The sequence below is a fragment of the Schistocerca serialis genome, chromosome 6 (assembly GCF_023864345.2).
Source record: "Schistocerca serialis cubense isolate TAMUIC-IGC-003099 chromosome 6, iqSchSeri2.2, whole genome shotgun sequence".
NCBI lineage: Eukaryota > Metazoa > Arthropoda > Insecta > Orthoptera > Acrididae > Schistocerca > Schistocerca serialis.
This window is the reverse complement of record NC_064643.1, coordinates 25,626,803-25,649,566: the sequence shown is the minus strand read 5'-3', so window position 1 is coordinate 25,649,566 and position 22,764 is coordinate 25,626,803. Positions and strand designations below refer to the sequence as shown.

General features: G+C 41.9%; 1 protein-coding gene across 3 annotated transcripts in view; it reads left to right on the top strand.

The window, feature by feature from the left end:
• Positions 1–22,764, top strand: part of LOC126484077 (uncharacterized) — a 91,979-nt gene that overhangs the window by 13,895 nt on the left and 55,320 nt on the right. For all 3 annotated transcript variants that reach the window (XM_050107448.1, XM_050107447.1, XM_050107449.1), the window contains exon 2: positions 9,764–10,079. In XM_050107448.1, coding sequence (XP_049963405.1) covers positions 9,862–10,079 — 218 coding nt within the window. In that variant the 5' untranslated portion in view covers positions 9,764–9,861. The remainder of the gene's footprint in view (positions 1–9,763; positions 10,080–22,764) is intronic.

The following is a 22,764-nucleotide window of genomic DNA, read 5'->3' as shown; positions in this document are numbered from 1 at the left end:
GATGGCGCTGGACAGCGAAACGTCCGTGACTGCGCATGACAATCGTGTATAAAAGTAGCTGTAATGAGAGTCTGAGAATCTGATGCGCCAGCAGTCGCAGCATGTTGACGTTACCTGAAAAGGCACTTTTAGTGAAGCTGTATTATCAGAACGGGGAATGTGCTAGTTCAGCGTTACGATCCTATCGCCATAGGAAGGGGATTCGAACGGGCACCTGTTACCTGGCGAAGCGGAGGGCATTTGCGGTGTGGGCGTTTCAAAAGATGCCGGAAGATGACGATTGGTTGAGTTACTAAAATGTAGACTTTCACGGCCGGAAATATCATGTCCAGTATAATTATTCGTTTAGACGAGACGCAAGTACTAGCGGCCACAAGCGGGTATTACGAAAGGCTCTACAGGGAGGCAATCGAAATCGCTAAACACCCAAATAATTTCAACCGAAAGGAGGAGGGCGTGAAATTAAACGGTATATGGATGCCGGTGTTGAGGAAGATGTGTACCACCCGTCCACTACTGGGTGATGGCAACGGCGACGGACAGCGGCCAATTGCACTGACGTTTCCAAAACACGTGACGTCACGCCGCGGCGCGGGAGCGCGCGGACACGGAATTTAGCGGCAGTCAGTAGCGAGCCAGCGGGTGTGTTGGACCTTCCATCGAGCTATGGACCAAAAATGGTTCAGATGGCTCTGAGCACTGTGGGACTTAACATCTGTGGTCATCAGTCCCCTAGAACTTAGAACTACTTAAACCTAACTAACCTAAGGACATCACACACATCCAAGCCCGAGGCAGGATTCGAACCTGCGACCGTAGCGGTCACGGGGTTCCAGACTGAAGCGCCTAGAACCGCACGGCCACACCGGCCGGCCAGCTACGGACCCCCTTGAAGATGTCTCCCGCAGTCGGAGACGAAACGTTGGGAATCGACACAGAATTCATCAACCGACCACGGCATAACATCCCGGATAATTATAATGGACATGATTGGTTGAGTAACGTGTTGTGGACCGACGAAGCTCATTTCACGCTCCGAGGGTCTGTCAATGCCCACAACTGCAGAATTTGGGCTACCGAAAATCCTAGAACTGTCGTGGAAACTCCACTGCACGACGAGAAAGTCACGGTATGGGTTGGATTTACCACATCTAACATTATCGGGCCTTTTTTCTTCGAGGATATGCGTGATTCTGGTTTTGAAACTGCTACCGTGACGGGTGAGAGGTACGCCGATATGTTACAGAATCGCAACATCCCCAGCCTGGCTGATAAACACCTGAAGAACGTACGATGTTTATACAGGATGGCGCTCCACCCCATATTGCTAGACGCGTGAAAGATCTCTTGCGCGCGTGGTTTGGTGATGATCGTGTGCTCAGCCGCCACTTTCGTCATGCTTGGCCTCCCAGGTCCCCAGACCTCAGTCCGTGCGATTATTGGCTTTGGGGTTACCCGAAGTCGCAAGTGTGTCGTGGTCGACCGACATCTCTAGGGATGCTGAAAGACAACATCTGACGCCAATGCCTCACCATAAATCCAGACATGCTTTACAGTGCTGTTCACAACTTTATTGCCGGCCGAAGTGGCCGTGCGGTTAAAGGCGCTGCAGTCTGGAACCGCAAGACCGCTACGGTCGCAGGTTCGAATCCTGCCTCGGGCATGGATGTTTGTGATGTCCTTAGGTTAGTTAGGTTTAACTAGTTCTAAGTTCTAGGGGACTAATGACCTCAGCAGTTGAGTCCCATAGTGCTCAGAGCCATTTTTTGAACAACTTTATTCCTCGACTACAGCTATTGTTGAGGAATGATGGTGAACATATTGACCATTTCCTATAAAGAACATCATCTTTGCTTTGTCTTATTTTGTTATGCTAATTATTGCTATTCTGATCAGATGAAGCGCCATCTGTCGGAAATTTTTTGAACTTTTGTATTTTTTTGGTTCTAATAAAACCCCATGGCATTCCAAGCATGTGTGTCAATTTGTACCTCCCTATCTACATTATTCCGTGATTTATTCAGTTTCAAATTTATTATAGACTTTTTGATCACCCGGTAGATGCGCGAAGCAGCTGAGGCGAGCTCTTAGCAGCTGTAGAGCCAAAACATTATGACCACCTGCTTTGTCTGTCTGTGGAATGCAGTACATCACTGATTCTGCGTGCCAGGGTCCGACAGCTTATTGGTAGGTTTGTGGCTGTAGATGTTCATGCACAGGTCACGTGATTCGCACAAATAATGGGCTGCAGATTTGTGTGCGCGGTGGTGGTGCCTAATAGTGACAAAAACACGTAGGATTTCCATCACGCGAATTTGGTCAGCGAGACATTAATGTGAGCTATAATGCTCCTCAAATTCCTGTTCCACGGTTCTGGCTCCGAGATGCGGACAACTATACTGCAGAAAGATAACACCGCCATTGGGGAAGACATCTAGCGTGAAGGGATGCAGGTGGTTTGCATTTGTCAGAGTGCCTTTGATTACTGCCACAGGTGCTGAGCAAATGCGGGAGAATGTCTCCCAGAGCATAACGCTGGTCCTACCAGCCCGCGTCCGTGGTGCGCTGCACATTCTGAGCCGCCGTTCACCTCGATGGCGGCATTTGTGGACATGACCGTTGTTTACCAAAAATGTGATTCACCCGAAGAGCTGACACGTTTCATCGATCGTCAGTCGAACCCCGACGGTCCCGCGGCCACTGCACATGTGCACTACTGACCATTAAAATAGCTACACCACGAAGATGACGTGCTACAGACGCGAAATTTAACCGACAGGAAGAAGATGCTGTGATATGCAAATGATGAGCTTTGCAGAGCATTCACACAAGGTTGGCGCCGGTGGCGACACCTACAACGAGCTGGCATGAAGAAAGTTTCCAACCAATTTCTCATACACAAACAGCAGTTGACCGGCGTTGCCTGGTGAAACGTTGTTGTGATGCCTCGAGTAAGGAGGAGAAATGCGTACCATCACGTTTCCGACTTTGATAAAGGTCGGATTGTAGCCTATCGCGATTGTGGTTTATCGTATCACGACATTGCTGCTCGCATTGGTCGAGATCCGATCACTATTAGCAGAATAAGGAATCGGTGGGTTCAGGAGGGTAATACAGAACGCCGTGATAGATCCCAACGGCCTCGTATCACTAGCAGTCGAGATGACAGGCATCTTATCCGCATGGCTGTAACGGATCATGCAGCCACGTCTCGATCCCTGAGTCAACAGTTGGGGAAGTTTGGAAGACAACAACCATATGCACGAACAGTTCCACGACGTTTGCAGCAGGATGGACTATCAGCTCGGAGACCGTGGCTGCAGTTACCCTTGACGTTGCATCACAGACAGGAGCGCCTGCGATGGTGTACTCGACGACGAACCTGGGTGCACGAATGGCAAAACTTCATTTTTTCGGATGGATCCAGGTTCTGTTTACAGCATCATGATGGTCGCATCCGTGTTTGGCGACATTGCGGTGAACGCACATTGGAAGCGTGTATTCGTCATCGCCATACTGGTGTATCACCCGGCGTGATGGTATGGGGTGCCATTGGTTACACGTCTCGGTCACCTCTTGTTGGGATTGACGGCACTTTGAACAGTGGGCGTTACATTTCAGATGTGTTACGACCCGTGGCTCTACCCTCCATTCGATCCCTGCGAAACCCTACATTTCAGCAGGATAATGCACGACCGAATGTAGCAGGTCCTGTATGGGCCTTTCTGGATACAAAAAATGTTCAACTGCTGCCCTGGCCTGCACATTCTCCAGATCTCTCACCTATTGAAAACGTGTGGTCAATGGTGGCCGAGCAAGTGGCTCATCACAATATGCCAGTCACTACTCTTAATGAACTGAACTGTATCGTGTTGAAGCTGCATGGGCACCTGTACCTGTACACGCTATTCCAGCTGTGTTTCACTCAATGCCCAGGCGTATCAAGGTCGTTATTACGGCCAGAAGTGGTTCTTCTGGGTATTGATTTCTCAGGATCTATGCACCGAAATTGCGTGAAAATGTAATCACATCTCAGTTCTAGTATAATATATTTGTCCAATGAATACCAGTTTATCATATGTATTTCTTCTTGGTGTAGCAATTTTAATGGCCAGAAGTGTAATTGACAATGTTGTCGGGTTAAAGTGCGAACACGTACGGATGGTCTGCTGCGTAACATCGTGATCGATAATGCACGATGAAACACTCGTGTGTGCACCGACATTGTGCTCGTTTGGCCGAGACGCCACAGCTCACCACCTATCCTGCCCACGTTCTCTGATGAGTAGTGGATGTCCAACCGTTTAGTGCCTAGTGCTAGTTTCACTGTCCTTCTACCTCTTTCTGTAGATGCTCGAGACAGTGGCGTGTAAACATTTGATCAGCTTATCCATTTTCGAGATACTCTTTCACAGGCACTGCGTAGTAGTAATCTACCCTTTATCAGAGTCACTTATCTGAATGGCTTTCCCCATTTGCAACCCGTATCTTCTCTACGTGTCTGCCCCACTTGTATACTTTTGTTACCACATCGTATGCCCACAACGCCACCAGGCAGCAACGGATGTCGCGGTGGTCAGTGGTCGTAATCGTTTGACTCGTAAGTGTTGTAGGAACAGTGGAGGTGACAATCCGTTGGCAGCAATGATCTCATGGACGGGGTTGCCGTGACGAACTGTGCTGTAATGTAGCGGAGGTCTGGGTTATGTCGGAAGCCGATTGTTCGTCCGAGTTAGCGAACCTGTCGAATGTCTCGCCAGAAAATTCTGTTTCTGTTAAGTAATATAATAATAATAATAATAATAATAATAATATCACATCACAGCCAAGGCAGATTAAGCGTGGAATATATCAAGCAAACGCATTAAGTCCTTTCTGGTTCTGCCTTGCTCTGAACCCACTATCCAACATGCTAAATAATACAAATTATGGATATAATATTACTAGAACATACCAACACAAAATCATACATTTGCTATACATGGATGATCTAAAACTACTGGCAGCAACAAATCAACAACTCAACCAATTACTAAAGATAACAGAAGTATTCAGCAATGATATAAATATGGCTTTCGGAACAGATAAATGTAAGAAAAATAGCATAGTCAAAGGAAAACACACTAAACAAGAAGATTACTTATTGGATAACCACAGTGACTGCATAGAAGTGAGGGAAAAAACAGATGGCTATAAATATCTAAGATACAGGCAAAAAATAGGAATAGATAATACAAATATTAAAGAAGAACTAAAAGAAAAATATAGACAAAGACTAACAAAAATACTGAAAACAGAATTGACAGCAAGAAACAAGACAAAAGCTATAAATACTTATGCTATACCAATATCTACCTACTCATTTGCAGTAGTGAAATGGAGTAACACAGACCTAGAAGCACTCAATACACTTACACGATCACAATGCCACAAATATAGAATACATCACATACATTCAGCAACAGAAAGATTCACATTAAGCAGAACGAAAGGAGGAAGGGGATTTATCGACATAATAAACCTACATTATGGACAGGTAGACAATTTAAGAAAATTCTTTATAGAACGAGCAGAAACTAGAAACATACACAAAGCAATCACTCATATAAATACATCAGCTACACCTTTGCAATTTCATAACCACTTCTACAATCCTTTAGATCACATAACATCAACAGATACAAAGAAAGTAAATTGGAAAAAGAAAACACTATATGGCAAGCACCTGTATCATCTAACACAGCCACACATTGATCAAGACGCATCCAACACTTGACTAAGAAAAGTCAATATATACAGTGAGATGGAAGGATTCATGATTGCAATACAGGGTCAAACAATAAACACCAGATATTACAGCAAGCATATATTAAAGATCCCAATACCACAACAGATAAATGCAGACTTTGCAAACAACAAATAGAAACAGTAGATCACATCACAAGTGGATGTACAATGCTAGCAAATACAGAATACCCTAGAAGACATGACAATGTAGCAAAAATAATACATCAACAGCTTGCCTTACAACATAAACTTATAAAACAACACGTTCCCACATACAAGTATGCACCACAAAATGTACTGGAGAATGATGAATACAAATTATACTGGAACAGAACCATTATAACAGATAAAACAACACCACACGACAAACCTGACATCATACTCACCAATAAAAAGAAGAAATTAACACAACTAATCGAAATATCCATACCCAATACAACAAATATACAGAAGAAAACAGGAGAAAAAATTGAAAATTAGATCCAACTGGCTGAGGAAGTCAAGGACATGTGGCATCAGGATAAAGTTGACATTATACCAATTATACATCAACTACAGGAGTCATACCACACAATATCCACTAGTACATCAACGCAATACAGCTGCATCCAAACTTATATATAGAACTACAGAAATCTGTAATTATTGATGTTCAATTACCCGAACGTTCCTAAATGCAATGTAACATATACCGTACAGTTAAAAGGAAGTCACGCTTGATCGAGGTCCGTGTCACTTTCCATTTTTAACCATATATAACATCTGAGAAAGGAAAGAAATAATAATAGCTTTATTCAACATCGAATGGTACACTGCACACGTACAAAGAAACAGTAATGATTGAAGTATTTGTACAATACACAAGACACATTCTTCTGAATACGTCATTAATTTACAACAAAATTACAATAAGATGTTTACTGATTTCTATTCACATAATTTCGCGAAGCATTTGTTGTTCTTCGTGTAAGTAAGTATGGTACTCTTCTAATGTGTAGAAAGGGTGTTTTACTAAAAGTTTCTTAAGCTGGTGTTTCAATTTAACTGTAGGAAGAGCCACGACTGCACTAGGCAGTGCATTAGCCAATTTTATACCTGCGTACTGAGGCCCCTTTTCGTAAAGTGCTGTTCTGTGGGTGCCAATGTAAAAACTTTATTTCTAGTATTGTACTGGTCAAAATCTGAATAAGTGTTCGGGTGCAGTCTTTTCAGAAGCAATATGGCTTTTAGAATGTATGTGTTTACAACACTTAACACCTCAGTTTTTGGAAACAAGTTGCGACAAGATTTCCTATATTTTGCTCCACAGATTATTCTCACACCCCTTTTTTGAAGAATGAGTTTGGTTGTTGCCCCCCAAATTTCAATACTGTAGTTCAAGTGAGAGGAGAAAAGAGCACGGTATGCAGTCCATAGGACTACAGTGTCTCTACAGAACTTGTTAATAGTACTGATTGCAAATATATTTTTTGACAACTTAGTTGTTAGGGAGTCAATATGTGTGTCCCATTTCAGGTTGCTTTGGATTGTTACGCCAAGGAATTTTGCACTAGACTCTTTCTTTACCAATTCGTTGACAATGTATAATTTAATTTCATTATTCAAACTACTTTTGTTAAACTCCATCAAACATGTTTTACTGGTGCTTACATTTAAGTGGCTTTCATTAAAAAACTGAACAATTTCTTTTGTCACATTATTACACTTGGCCTCTAGTTCATACACAACTCCTTTTTACACACAATGGACGTGTCATCGGCATACAAAACAATTTTTGAATTTATAGTACAGTATTTAATATCATTTACATAGATAAAGAACAGAAGGGGGCCCAACACCAAGCCCTGGGGCACGCCATATTTTATGCAAGCGATCTCTGACTTGTAGACACCACTTTCCGTTTTAAGCAGAACAAACTGTTTTCTAATGCTCACATAACACTTTATTAGGTCATAAGCAGCGCCTCTAATGCCCATGTTCCGTAGCTTGTCTAATAGGATGTCAACATTCACACAATCAAAGACTTTTTCTAGGTCTAGGTATGAAATTTGTAGTGACAGACTGACCAGTAGTGTAACGTGAGCCCTAAGTTAGATTGGAAGATGATAGTCTGATTGTGCGTTGGCAAAGCCAATGAATGTGATGGCTTTCTCTTTGTATAGGCTACTGTATTGTGTATTCCAGAGTTAAATTTATGTCGCTGGTGAAGACACTATTTTCTTACAGTGGCTATATTTTCAGATTTTCAGTACATCTACATCTACACCCATACTCCGCAAGCCACCTGACGGTGTGTGGCGGAGGGTACCTTGAGCACCTCTATCGGTTCTCCCTTCTATTCCAGTCCCGTATTCGCGGAAAGAAAGATTGTCGGTATGCCTCTGTGTGGGCTCTAATCTCTCTCATTTTCTCCTCACGGTCTCTTCGCGAGATATACGTTGGGGGGAGCAATGTACTGCTTGACTCCTCGATGAAGGTATGTTCTCGAAACTTCGACAAAAACCCGTACCGAGCTACTGAGCGTCTCTCTTGCAGAGTCTTCCACTGGAGTTTATCCATCATCTCCGTAACGTTTCCGCAATCACTAAATGATCCTGTAACGAGGTGTGCTGCTTTCTGTTGGATGTTCTCTCTCTCTTCTATCAACCCTATCTGGTTCGGATCCCACAATGTTGAGCAATATTCAAGCAGTGGACAAACAAGTTTACTGTAACCTACTTCCTTTGTTTTCGGACTGCATTTCCTTAGAATTCTTCATGTGAATGTCAGTCTGGCATCTGCTTTACCAACGATCAATTTTATATGATCATTCCATTTTAGATCACTGATAATGCCTATTCCCAGAAAATTTATGGAATTAACTGCTTCCATTTGCCGACCTGCTATATTGTATCTAAATGATAAAGGATATTTCTTCCTATGTATTCGCAGCACATTACACTTGTCTACATTGAGATTCAGTTGCCATTCCCTGCACCATGTGTCAATTCATTGCAGATCCTCCTGCATTTCAGTACAATTTTCCTTTGTTACAACCTCTCGATACACCACAGCATCATCCGCAAAAAGCCTCAGTGAACTTCCGATGTCATCCACAAGGTCATTTATGTATGTTGTGAATAGCAACGGTGCTACGACACTCCCCTGCGGCACACCTGAAATCACTCTTACTTCGGAAGACTTCTCACCATTGAGAATGACATGCTGCGTTCTGTTATCTAGGAACTCTTCAATCCAATCAGACAATTGGTCTGATAGTCCATATGCCCTTACTTTGACTGTGGGGAACTGTATCGAACGCCTTGAGGAAGTCAAGAAACACGGCATCTACCTGTGAACCCGTGTCTATGGCCCTCTGAGTCTCGTGGAGAAAAGCGCGAGCTGGGTTTCACACAATCGTCTTTTTTGAAACGCGTGCTGATTCCTACAGAGTAGATTTCTAGTCTCCAGAAAAGTCATTATACTCGAACATAATACCTGTTCCAAAATTCTACAACTGATGGATGTTAGAGATATAGGTCTATAGTTCTGCACATCTGTTCGACGTCCCTTCTTGAAAACGGGGATGACCTGTGCCCTTTTCCAATCTTTTGGAACGCTACGCTTTTCTACAGACCTACGGTACACCTACATCGGATGGCATTAAAAAGAACAGCATTCCTGACTCTCAGTGCCAATGGAGATCCTGTGACATCATCGGAATTTATATTGCAGTGTTTCTGTTTTTTATTATGTCAGCTGTCAGTTATTCCTTAAGGCACATATCTCTATCACATCAATGATGTGAGTGGTCTGTTGGCTCAATATCACACTATTAACTTGTCCTGAAATAGTTTCAGCCATAAGAAATGATTTCAGCGACAGTTGTCAAATAATGTTGGCATGTCGTTGCTGTTATTTGTTCCATTAACACAGTGGGAAGTAGCTGAAATCCGTGTGAGTGCGGGTTTGTAATGCTGTTTATGTTTTTTTGCAGTGTCTGCAAGCATATCTGACAGACGTCCACTCGACAGCTCGTCACCTCCCCTGGCGCCTTCCACCTCACCGTAGTCCGACTGCAGGCTCGACAGTGAAATGGCTTCAGTGTCTGAGCACAGTGGACTGTGCCACGCGGGAGAAGGCGCTGCAGTGTGGCGTACGAGCATTGACGACTTGCCTGAGGAGATACTGATAAAGATCTTCTCTCACTTGTCTTTCACTGAGCTAGTGGACGTGGTATGGAAAGTGTGCCGTCGTTGGAGAAAGCTGTCGCGAGATTTGAGGTTGTGGGCTGACAAGGAATACCATGTCGGGTAAGTAACCTGCTGGCTGTAACATTGTAAAACTGACGTGGGAACTTTGGATGTGAGCACACTGTCGGCACAACTTAGATCATTCTGCTTTTGTATTCAAAATGAGTTCCACTTTTAGAATCCTGTAAAGGAGCTAAGACCTATTTGATTTTGGTATATTTGTTAGATTGAGTGTGTTAGCTAAATTGGATAGTGTCATTTGGTGCACAGGTGCTAGTAATAAACTGTCTTCTTTTACTTCTTCGTTAGTCTTGTACCCTGTTCTGTTTGTGAACCAGGGTATACGCCATATTTTTACCTTTCTTTTCTACCCCTTGCGAGAATGTACCCATTCATTTTTTTCTTGCGCTCATTTTTCCCTGACGGAGTTTCAAAAGATTCCAAAGATCAGTGACTCTCTCTGCTGATTAAATATCTTTCTGCCCACCACCAGTTCCTATTGTGCTCTGGCGTAAAAGTCTACGATAGGGCCAGTGGTGTACTTACATGTTTAATGCAAGAAACATTTCTGTATGTTTTCCCCACATTACATTTTCATCTATCCGTACTCCTAAAAATTTAGTGACACGGGTTTTCTTTATCTTACACTGCCCAAGTTCTGTTGTTATGTGGCTCCTAGTTTGTTTTATGTCTGAAGTCTACCGAAACTCTTTCTTTGTCATTCACAATTAAAATGTTATCCATAAACAATACATTTCATCTTTCTGCGCTACTGTGACTGTCTTCTGAAGGCCAGCATCATTCATAGCTTTAACAGACAGATTGGTGTCACCAGCAAACAATATTGTACCTGCTGCTGATACATGGCTTGGCATGCCATTTATAAATATTAAGAACAGCAGTGGTGCCAGCAGGGAGTCTTGTGGCGCCCCGTATCCGACTCCTTGGTATTCTGATGAGTAAACTTTCCCTGTATCTTTACCATTTGGTGCCTGTTACAAAGATAAGATTTGAACCATTCATATGAATCCCACAACATAGCAATATAGCTCTCTCTCTCTCTCTCTCTCTCTCTCTCTCTCTCTCTCTCTCTCTCTCTCTCTCTCTCTCTCTCTCCCCATCTCTCTCTTTCTTTCTTTTAAAAAAAATACATAAGACATGTTGAAGACACCTCCCTATCCCCCCCCCCCTGGTCATGATTGATTATATAATGAACTTTTCTCTGATCAGGAACTCTTTCAGGCTCTTGATGCATCAAACAGTGTGGCCTCAGGCCCTGGTTCAGTTCATCATCCAACATGTGAATGTTACTCAAACCTGGCCAGAAAGTATTTTTGCTTTTCAGGGTCAAGATAGTATCCCTATCCTTAAACCAGGCAAAATCCAGACATCCATTGACAGCTACTGACCGATTAGCCTCATCAGTGTGCTCTGAAAACTGCTCGAAAAGATGGTGGCCCGACGGTTGTTCTGGTTTCTCGAATCACTGGGCCTTTTGTCCCCCAGTTTCCAGGAGGAACAATCCTCAATTAACCGTGTGGTTAGGTTGGAAACAGCAATCTGATGGGGTGTTTCTAAATGGTGAAATCTCATTGAAGCCTTTTTTATCTCCATGAGGCATACAACACTGCCCAGCATGATCACATTTTACTTAACCTAAATGACAGGGGCTTTCAAGACGCCCTACTGATTTTTGTCGGCTTTTACTCCACTGATTTTTTCGTGTTACAGTCGGTACACCACTCAGAGTGCACGGGTCCAAAAAAATGGCAGGGCTCCATGCATTTCACAACCTGTCGTACCTCTCGTCACACTCACATTGTTTCAACTTTTGCATTTGTAACAGCTCCCAGTCTGTAGCCTTCACCAAACAACAATTTCAAGGTGTATCCACGGAGCCTCCACTTGGACCCTTTCCCGCGACCTCCAATTCTCTTCGACAAAAATGTGAGACACGCATTTGTGTCGTCCTACCGCAGTCCGTCTGGACCCAGAACTCGACTTGTGTACTTAGTGCCGGGATGTTGTTGCACAGTCTCAATTTTTGGGATTCCTCTTTGATAAAAGGCTGACACAGCTGTCCCATATTTGTTAACTAAAGAGTCGCCCGCACGCGTAAGCTTAAACCTCTCCACTTCCTCGCCCACACCTCTCGGGGAGCGAATCATCCTATTCGGCCTAACTCCGTACGTACCGGGCCACAGTTTTGACCTAACTGGATGGTGGTCACCAGGTTTATGCTTCAGGGGTACCTTCAAATTTGAAATGACTGCACCGAGTCTGTCATTGTGGAATAAGTCGAGTCACTGGCAGCAGTCCACAGCTCGTCGTATAGTGGCTGCCTCTGGGCTCCAGTGTCCCGGGTTCGATGCCCGGACCGGTTGGGGATTTTCTCTGCCCGGGGTTGGGTGTTTGTGTTGTCCTCATCATTTCTTCTTCATCATCATCATCATCATCATCATCATCATCATCATTTGTGATTGTGGCTAGATTGGGTTGTGTAAAAATTGGGACTTCGTGCGGGTGCTGATGACCACGCAGTTGAGTGCCCCACACACCAATCATCATCATCATCATCATCATCATCAGACCACTTCATTGAGACCACTTCATTGAGACCACTTCATTGAGACCACTTCCTTTGACACTCTGTGATATAGCATGGTTCTCCTCTCCCATCTGCTAAGTTTTGAATATCTGCTGATAGCAAATTTTTTTTCTTTCCTATAATTTTCTACCATGTTTCCAGTACTGTTTTGTAAGTCATATATGGCACATGTATTGCTTTTGCAGAGGTGTAACTGGGCTTTCTCCATTTAGCTTTGTCGTTTAGTTTTTCTTCTCACTACGCTGATTGCATTGGTGGCATCAGTTTGGCTGTGGAAGGTGTTGATTAAGTATTACAATCGATTGGGGTTAACACCATAGTTCGATACGTGTGAAACTTGGTGAGCTAATCGGCACAATTTAATTTAATGACCCATACCAACAGAATGCTGAGCATTCTGACTTTTATGGAAAGTACTTTAAATTACCAGTGACAAGACAGTTGACATTCAAATACATCAGCAGCCCCGTCTTCCATTACAAATTTCATCATAGCTACTGTTAGATTATGACTTTTGACTACTTATTTTTGTGTATAAAATGATATGCAGTATTGATTAATTGATTTAATAATTAATAATTTCATATAATTTACCCTAATTTGCAGTAGGGCACTGATGCATGTAAATAAGGGATCTACATTGTGTGAAAGTAATAGCACCCAAGTATTTTTCTGAATTTCTGACCAGCAACATTTTCTGTGAGCCAAAATCATATTAGTTCTTGTAATATAAGAAAATCAGAAAAATCCAACCTAGCCATTTTTAAACCACAATGTAGCCTCCAAAATAGCAGTTTGTTCTTGTGCCAGTCTACAAAGAGTCAGACTTCACCCAGAATTGGCAGTCGGTCGTTTGAAAGCTCACGAGTAAGACCTATGTCGGGAGCACTCCCAGTGTCAATTTGTGCCACTACTACATGTGTTCGGCGAGCAAAAATATGTCCACTGACAACAGCAAAGCTCAAGACTTGGATGCTTAATAATTTTTGAGTGATTTCTGTAGCCTAAATTAATGAACATCTTTACTAAACTGTGTTGTGATTGAAAAATGGTAGGAAATGTTACGGTCATCAAAACTACCGATTGTTGAATACTGAAGCTCGTTATGGACTGGATTGAACTACCGAAGTGAAATCATTTCTGTAATAAATTACTACAGGGTAGTGTTAAAAAGGAACTGTGACTTTTTTGTGTAAATACTGACTGTATTTTGTACCACAGTCAAACAATTAACTTCACCACTGTTATTGTAGATGTCGATCTGGTTTTGTGGGCTAGTAAGTTTTTGTAATTGATAAACGGGTCACTGTTCTTAACAGTTGAACTTAGTGAAGAATGCATGTATGTGTGTTAATGCAATCTAGATTATATGTACATTTTTGAGTAAACACCATCCCTCACTCATTTGGACTTTCAACTTCACTGATAAAAGAGTGATGATGCTACTGAGGAAAGAACTACAATAAGCAGGTCAGTTCTGCTTAAAGTCTTTGCTGAAGCAGAGAACTTACCTCTCCGTTTCTCACAGTACCAACTCCAGCTCACTTGCGCAATCGCACTCGAATGTTTTCCTAATTGTCCAACTTATCGGATTCTTCTCGGATAAGGGGCACCGATCCACCCACCCTCGGGGGTGATTAACAGTCGGAATGCACCTGGAGGTCCCCCACGTAACTTGCTCAGAATGTGCACACTGTGTTCTGCCCCCTCTGTTAGCACCCAGACCACGAATTGAGACCAACCTGCATCATCCCTGTTATCTTTCAATGTCTGTTTTTGTCAGTTCATCAGGAGTATCAGGATGGTAGTAGCTCTGAAACCCCGAGTAAGGCAGGATATGCTTTACGCCTCCTGCTAACCCTTTTTTTTAAAAAAGAAAATTGCTACCAGGAACATCTAGTGTTTTTACTGCAGAGCTGATAGTCATTAACAGAGCTTTAAGTTTTATAAAACAGACTTCTGTTGATGAGATCTTAATTTGTAGTGACCCAGTGAGCAGTCTCCGTGCTATTGACCGATGTTACTTTCGTCACCTACTGTTTACGATCTTTTCCGTGACCTCGGTTGCAGTGCCTGCTCAGTTGTCTGTCTCCGGGTCCCGAGTCCAGGGAATGAACCGGCTGCCTGTTTGGCTGGAGAAGCGATTACCCACCCGACATTCACGTAGACAGTAGTGTGTGGAGATCTGCAGACCTCTGTTCACTCAGAAACAGAACATCTGGTGAGCTACTGTCCCTTTTAACAAACTCTACACTATCGAGGAGACTGCTGCTGTACCGCTGTAATGAATCTCCTATCCTACGTAGCACAGTCTTCCGGATTGTTCACCTCTAATGTTGGTGGACAGCGTATGGTGGTTTTGAAGTGCTTTTGGGATGGTGTGGGATGGTTTGACTGGTTCTGTGGGATTGTCAACACCACCATCTCTATCAGCTGCCACGGTCATACCTCTCCTACTCTGTTTTAATCACTTTCAGGTGTGGTTTGCCCTTTTTTCTGCCATACCCTATTTTGTGTTTTAGGGGCAACACTCCATTGTAGCCGAGACCTTCATTATTTCTTACCCTCCGTACTAGCTGTTGACAGAGTATCTGCTTAATAGGGTTTCACGCTTCCCCCAAGATAGTGGGTGCTGTTCCCCTCTTTAAGACTTCGACTCTCCGGAGAGGGGCAGCTGAGGGAGGGAAGACTCCCGCCACACGCCGAGCCCCGAGCGACACTCGCCCGCGCCCACCCACCTCTTGACGTCACTGTTACTCTCACCTTATTTTCTTGTCGCCAGCCCATCTGATGTTCATTACGTTTATAGATTTATGGCTTTTGCTATTTTGAATGTCCTGGCTAGGTCATCTTCTTCCTCTGTAACTTGGTGAGCCCATTATGTGGTCGGTGGGGATCGGATAGGAGTGAAGTTTCTGCCTCCACAAATGGGTGTGGGGAGAGTCCTTGTATGCTCTTATAATTTTGTATCTGCCCAACCCGTAGACATTTACCTCTCTTTAAATTAATTCTCAGCTGTGACAGAATGTCTGCAAGGTCGCCACAGGCTCTGGAAATTGGGGAATATCGGGGAATTTTAAACACGTCAAGGAAATTGGGGAAATTTGAAAAAACACTAGAAATACTCATTTTTGTCTCAGTATGTGAAATGGTTTGTTTACTGATGTGTCGTGCACCGTCGCTGAGCACGTGTGCCTCTTCCCTACTCCCTCATTGCTGCTGCTTCTCTTCTACCCTTCCTACCGTTCCCATCAGTTCGCAGTCGGTGCTGCCGACACTTCTTGCCGCCAGCCTAGCAGCTGCCGACGAGAGGCGTGGAGGTGTGGGGAGTGGTTTGTTCGGATCTGATTCTGAGAGACTGTAGACGCAGTGGCCAGAGCTGGCAGCCCTGCGTACGTGAGTTGCGTCTTAGTGATTGTGTGAATGCGTGTGTGCTCTTGTTTGGCTGTGGCTGAAAATTTAGTTGTGAGAGTGTGATTGTCTTTTCTACGTGCCCGTTCTGGTTCAGCGATCGTCTTTACGGTGACTCGCTACCTATCCTCATTATTATCGATTCTCGGAGTATTCGTACGGATCGAGCACCGTGGCCTCATTTCGTCGACGCGCTGTCTGTGACTCTGAATAGCTGGCCACACGAGTGGATTTCCGTGACGACCTAAAACTGCAGGCCGTTTCTGCGAGTATCTGTAATGTGTCTGGCCTGCTGTTCAGTTTCCACTAATGTGCAGGCCCTGCCTGTCTGATCTAGTCCCACTGATCTGCCTGCAGGCCGGATCTGCTTGTGTGTGGTGCGATGCAGCAGATTTTCACGGTTTATCCTCGGACCCAGGTCTGCGGTGCTCCTCAGCAGACCAGAGGCCGTGGGCAATGGATTTCAGGAATTGTGACTGTCTCACCACAAGTACGTTGCACAGTGCGGCATTTTATAGACATTTTATTTGTTCTAGTACATTTTGGCACTTCAAAAGTAGTTTATATATCAGAAAAATTGTGTTGGTTGCTGGCAGCTTGTGCACTATGTACTCATGTATTTGTCAAAAGAAAAGTCACATAATACTCACTAGACATGGCCTGCACCTCAACAGGTATGGGAAGGGGAGGTTGGCAAAGCTTATACGTGACAGCATAGGTGGGGTTGGTGGGATCACTCGTGGGAAAATTCCTGCAGTAGTGGGTGTTAGAGCTGCACCTTTTTTAGATTGAAGTCAGCTGATAGGTATTCCTGCTTAAGGGAAGTTTCTCTAACAAGGGAATCACTTTTGACAAAGCTTAGGTATCCGAGTAATAAGGGAATTAGTATATTTCATCAAAATATACAAGGTATTAGAGATAAAGTTAGTGAACTGCTTATAGATGTTGACTCTGAAATTATTGGTATATCTGAACACTTCTTAAATAAGGAGATAATTCAGAGGCTTCCTTTACCAGGATACAGGTTGGCTGGCTGCTTTTCGAGGAGCTCTTTGCAGTGTGGGGGAGTAGCCATGTATGTGAAAAACGGCATCCCATTTGAGTCAATTGATGTGTCAAAGTACTGCACTGAAAATGTGTTTGAATGTTGTGCAGGTGTGGTTAAATTTAATGGAGCTAAACTTGTAACTGTTGTTATTTATAGATCCTCAGACTCCGATTTCACAACATTTTTGCTAAAGCTAGAAGAGGTTCTTGGTTCACTTTATAGGAAATACAAAAAGTTAGTTATATGTGGTGACTTCAATATTAATTGTATAAGTGATTGTGCAAGGAAGAGGATGTTGGTAGACCTCTTTAATTCATATAATGTTATGCAAACCGTATTCTTTCCAACGAGAGTGCAAGGGAACAGTAGAACAACCATAGACAACATTTTTGTTCATTCCTCATTACTAGAAGGGCATTCTGTTAGCAAAAAGGTGAATGGCCTTTCAGATCATGATGCGCAAATTTTAACTTTAAAAGATTTTTATGCTGCAACATGTGTTAAATATAGTCATCAGCTGTTCAGGAAAGCTGATCCAGTTGCTGTAGAGACCTTTGTAAACCTTATAAAGGAACAAGAGTGGCAAGATGTTTATAGTGCTGATACAGTAGACGATAAATATAATGCTCCTCTCAAGACTTTTCTCATGCTCTTTGAAAGTTGCTTTCTGTTAGAACGTTTAAAACAGGGTACTAGCACAAACAGGCAGCCTGGGTGGCTGACTAGAGGGATAAGAATATCTTGTAGAACAAAGTGGCAATTACATCAAAACGTTAGAAACAGTCAAAATCTAAATGCAGCAGCCCATTACAAACAGTATTGTAAGGTGCTTAAAAATGTTATTAGGAAGGCAAAAAGTATGTGGTATACAGATAGAATAGCTAAGTCTCAGGATAAAATTAAAACCATATGGTCAGTCGTAAAGGAAGTTGCTGGTCTGCAGAGACAGGTCGAGGATATAGAATCAGTGCGTAGTGGGAATGTCCGTGTTACTGATAAGTCGCATATATGTACAGTATTTAATAATCACTTTCTGAATATAGCAGGTGAACTAAATAGAAACCTAGTCCCAACAGGGAATCATATAGCGCTCTTAGAAAAAAGTGTTCCGAGACTGTTACCTGAAATGCTCCTCCATGATACCGACAAGAGGGAGATTGAGTTAATAATTAAATCACTAAAGACCAAGAACTCTCATGGATATGACGGGGTATCTAGCAGAATACTGAAGTATTGTTCTATGTATGTTAGCCCAGTTCTCAGCCATATCTGTAACTTTTCCTTTAGGAGTGGTCGGTTTCCTGACCGATTAAAGTACTCGGTAGTGAAGCCACTTTATAAAAAGGGAGACATTGATAATGTTGACAATTTTAGACCTATTTCTATGCCATCGGTGTTTGCTAAAGTTATCGAGAAGGTTGTATATACAAGGTTACTGGAGCATTTAAATTCACATAATTTGCTGTCAAATGTTCAGTTTGGTTTTAGAAATGGTTTAACAACAGAAAATGCTATATTCTCTTTTCTCTGTGAGGTTTTGGACGGATTAAATAAAAGGTTGCGAACGATAGGTGTTCTCTTTGATTTAATGAAGGCTTTTGACTGTGTTGACCACAAAATATTACTGCAGAAGTTGGACCATTATGGAGTAAGGGGAGTAGCTTACAATTGGTTCGCCTCTTACTTTAAGAACAGAATGGAGAAGGTAATTCTCCGCAATATTGAGAGTGGCAGTGATGTTCAGTCCCAATGGGACACTGTTAAGTGGGGCGTTCCCCAAGGGTCGGTGCTGGGGCCACAGCTATTTATATAAATGATATGCCTTCTAGTATTACAGGTGATTCAAAAATATTTCTGTTTGCTGATGACACCAGCTTGATAGTGAAGGATCTTGAGTGTAATATTGAAACAGTAACAAATAATGTAGTTCATGAAATAAGTTCGTGGCTTGTGGAAAATAATTTGATGCTGAATCACAGTAAGACTCAGTTTTTACAGTTTCTAACTCACAATTCAACAAGAACCGATATTTTGATCAGACAGAATGGGCATATTATAAGCGAGACGGAACAGTTCAAATTCCTAGGCGTTCGGATAGATAGTAAGCTGTTGTGGAAAGCCCATGTCCAGGATCTTGTTCAGAAGCTAAATGCTGCTTTATTTACCATTAGAACAGTATCTGAAATAAGTGACGGTTCAGCACGAAAAGTAGTCTACTTAGCATATTTTCATATGCTTATGTCGTATGGTATTATTTTTTGGGGTAATTCTTCTGATTCAAAAAGGGTATTTTTGGCTCAAAAACGGGCTGTTCGAGCTATGTGTGGTGTAAGTTCGAGAACCTCTTGTCGACCCCTATTCAGAAATCTGGGAATTCTGATATTGCCCTCACAGTATATATTTTCTTTAATGTCGTTTGTTGTTAGCAATATTAGCCTATTCCCAAGAGTTAGCAGCTTTCACTCAGTTAATACTAGGCAGAAATCAAATCTGCATGTAGAATGCACTTTTCCTTGACTCTTGTGCAGAAAGGAGTGCAGTATTCTGCTGCATCCATTTTCAATAAGCTACCACAAGAACTCAAAAATCTTAGCAGTAGCCCAGACTCTTTTAAGTCTAAACTGAAGAGTTTCCTCATGGCTCACTCCTTCTATTCTGTCGAGGAGCTCCTGGAAGAGCTAAAAAATTAAGCAAATTCCAGTGTTACATTGTTGATTTTCTTCATTTAAACTTACGACTTGTCACCTGAATATGTTTTTCTTTATATTTCATTTTATCTGTTTCTAATATCGTGTTATAATTTTATGTATTGACTCGTTCCATGACCATGGAGACTTCTCCTTAATTTGGTCCCACAGAACAATAAATAAATAAATAAATAAATAAAATAATAGATGTAACACGATATCAAACATAGTAGAACCAACCTTTTATTGGCAGCCACCGACAGAGCTGGTTTACACAGTTCATCCCCATCTTACACACTTCTTTCAAGAGGCCTACTTTTTTCTGAGGTTATTTATGAAATTGGTGAAGGTATTTTAAATCTCTTTTAACTCCAAGGAAATGCGTATTTTTGTCACCAAAAATGTTTCATTTATTTGAAATAAATTAATATCAGTGGTTTTGATGAAACACGCATACCGTGTGGCTTGCTTTCTCCATCTAAAAACAGTTCATTACAAAAGATGTTGAGGTTAGTACTAAAGATTTTTGCTCACATCAGGAAATGCCATCTGCTTGCAAGGTTTTTTTAAAGATATTTCCTAGTTTACACTATTGTTTCTTGTACCATAGCTACAAAGACAGATTGTCAACTTACGTCTTAATTTTCACCCTTGAAATCTCAAAATTTGTCAGGGAAAATGCTAAAACTTGTCTGGAAATCAGGGAATTTCACTCAGGGAAACTTGTGGCAACCCCAGTCTGATACATCGCCATGAGTCCCTCGATCCTTACTGACCAACCGACACATTTCTTTGCGTTGTCCTGCTTCTGTAATTGTAACCTCTTCACATTTTCAACTGTGCGAATCCGAGCAAAGGAGATTGCAAAAAAGGTGACAGTTGCTAGGATATTAGGTATAAAACCTAACATCCGAGAAGAAATACGTAGTCTTAGAATCTATAAATTTCGGTACCACTTTGCGCAGTGGACAGTGACACCGTATAGCATTAATTGTCAATTCACGAGCCTAAGTTCGAATATTCGTGCGAGTTGCTCTTTCCGTGTAGCAGAATTAGTGTAACTCCGTTTTTCTGCACAAATCTGTTTCCAATCAGTTGCATGTCGAACAGCACCCACTCGGCAGCAGTAGTATCTGAAAAACAGCATTCGGTGAAATCAAAAAAGTGTATGAGCACTTTGCAAAGTGTCAGTTGCACCCAAATAGTACTACTTTTACTGCAACAACAAAAGTATAGAACATTAACAGTTTGTGTTACAATCGCCCGGTAATGACGACGGTCCTGTACTGTGATCTTGACAGACCTCTTAGCCACTTGTATGCATCGTGACTAAAATGCTTGTAATGTAGTTGAGAATTCAGTTTTTTATACAGATAACCTCCTCAATTCTCATATTTACTATTGTAACTCAAAGCATTAAACTTACTAAGTATATTGTTCACTCTCAAAATTATATACAAATCAACTCGAATCAGTCTGTAGTTTGCAGTTGTAGTGTACAGAATGTAATTATAATACTACTGCGACTCCCTGTTAAGTTACAGCTGTGTGCTGGAGTGGTACATTACCTTTCACGGGCAAGTGTTCTGCCTACTGAACAATCCAAGCACGACTCACGACCTGTGCTCACAACTTTACTTCTACCAGTTCCTCATCTCCTACCTTCGAAACTTTACACAAGTTCTGTCACATTCCTCGCAGTCTCGACACTCCCTAAAGAAATGATCGTACCCAGAAATGGCTCAGCTGTTGCCTAAAACGTAGTTTCTGCAATGAATTTTGATTCTACTGTGGAGTGTACACTGATAAGCAACTTCCTGGCAGGTTCGAGTCTTGGTCAGCCACACACTTTTAATCTGCCATTAGATTTCAAATTGGTGCACACTGTGCTTGAGGTTGAAAATTCATTCAGAGCAACAAAACCACACAAACTGAAAAAAGAAAAAATAACAAATGACAATAAATTAAAAGCACATTTTGGTCTTGCTGAAACTTTCTCGGCAGCAACAGTACTTAAATACCAAATTACATAAAACTGCAATAACAGTCCAACACGTTTTCATTAAACAGTCTCAGAATAATTAATTATGTTGAAAGGCTCATCTCTACTTACTTTTTAAAGAAAAATTCATTTATGTATTGTTAATAAGAAACAGTGATACACGTTAACTCTAAGAACAATAATGCGAAAGAGAGATCGTGTTTTATTATAGTTTACTTGACCTGTCTCATATATGAAATTTTTCAACATAAGAAAAAGCAGATACATATGGCTAAATTGACAGTGAAATTAGTCTATTCTTAGTACACATATACAGAAACAATTATTGCTACACATGATCTTTGTCTTGTCATGACAACTGTATCACCACTGGAATTAGTTCACAGTGGACAACTGGCAGATTCTGCATCTGATATACCCATGACGCGCATAATCACAGGTGATTGTCAATAAAAACAAATAAGATAGTTAGAATTTTGTTTAAAAACAAAAGTATAAAATTTGTAGCTGATGTTGTTGTTTGTGCCTGTTACTTATAATTGACTTTGTAGAAGGTTCTTGTAAAATAAGTACAAAAATGAAAGAAAAAACTTTAGTAGACAGTCTCCAAAAATTTGTGCTATGCACAAAGGAAAATAAAAACTGTATTTGAATTTCAGCTCCATCTCTAGTGGCCTCATTGTCGACAGTAGGTTAAATGCTAATCTCCCTTGCTTCTTTTGTTTGACTACTACTACTACTAGTAGTAGTAGTAGTGTTCCAGCAGTAATCGTTCCTATTTATTAAAATGCTTATCATTATACAGTCTAATTTTGGAAGTCTATGTATCTCAAGTGCTATCAACATTTAATATGGTTTAGCGTTCCTTTACCTTTTATTCTTGACAGTTGTGCCTTTATGTGCTTGTTGGACTTCTGATCCATCTGTTTTAGCATTGCTATTAAGAACTGTTACACCACATTTTTAATCTGTACCAGATAACTTGTGAG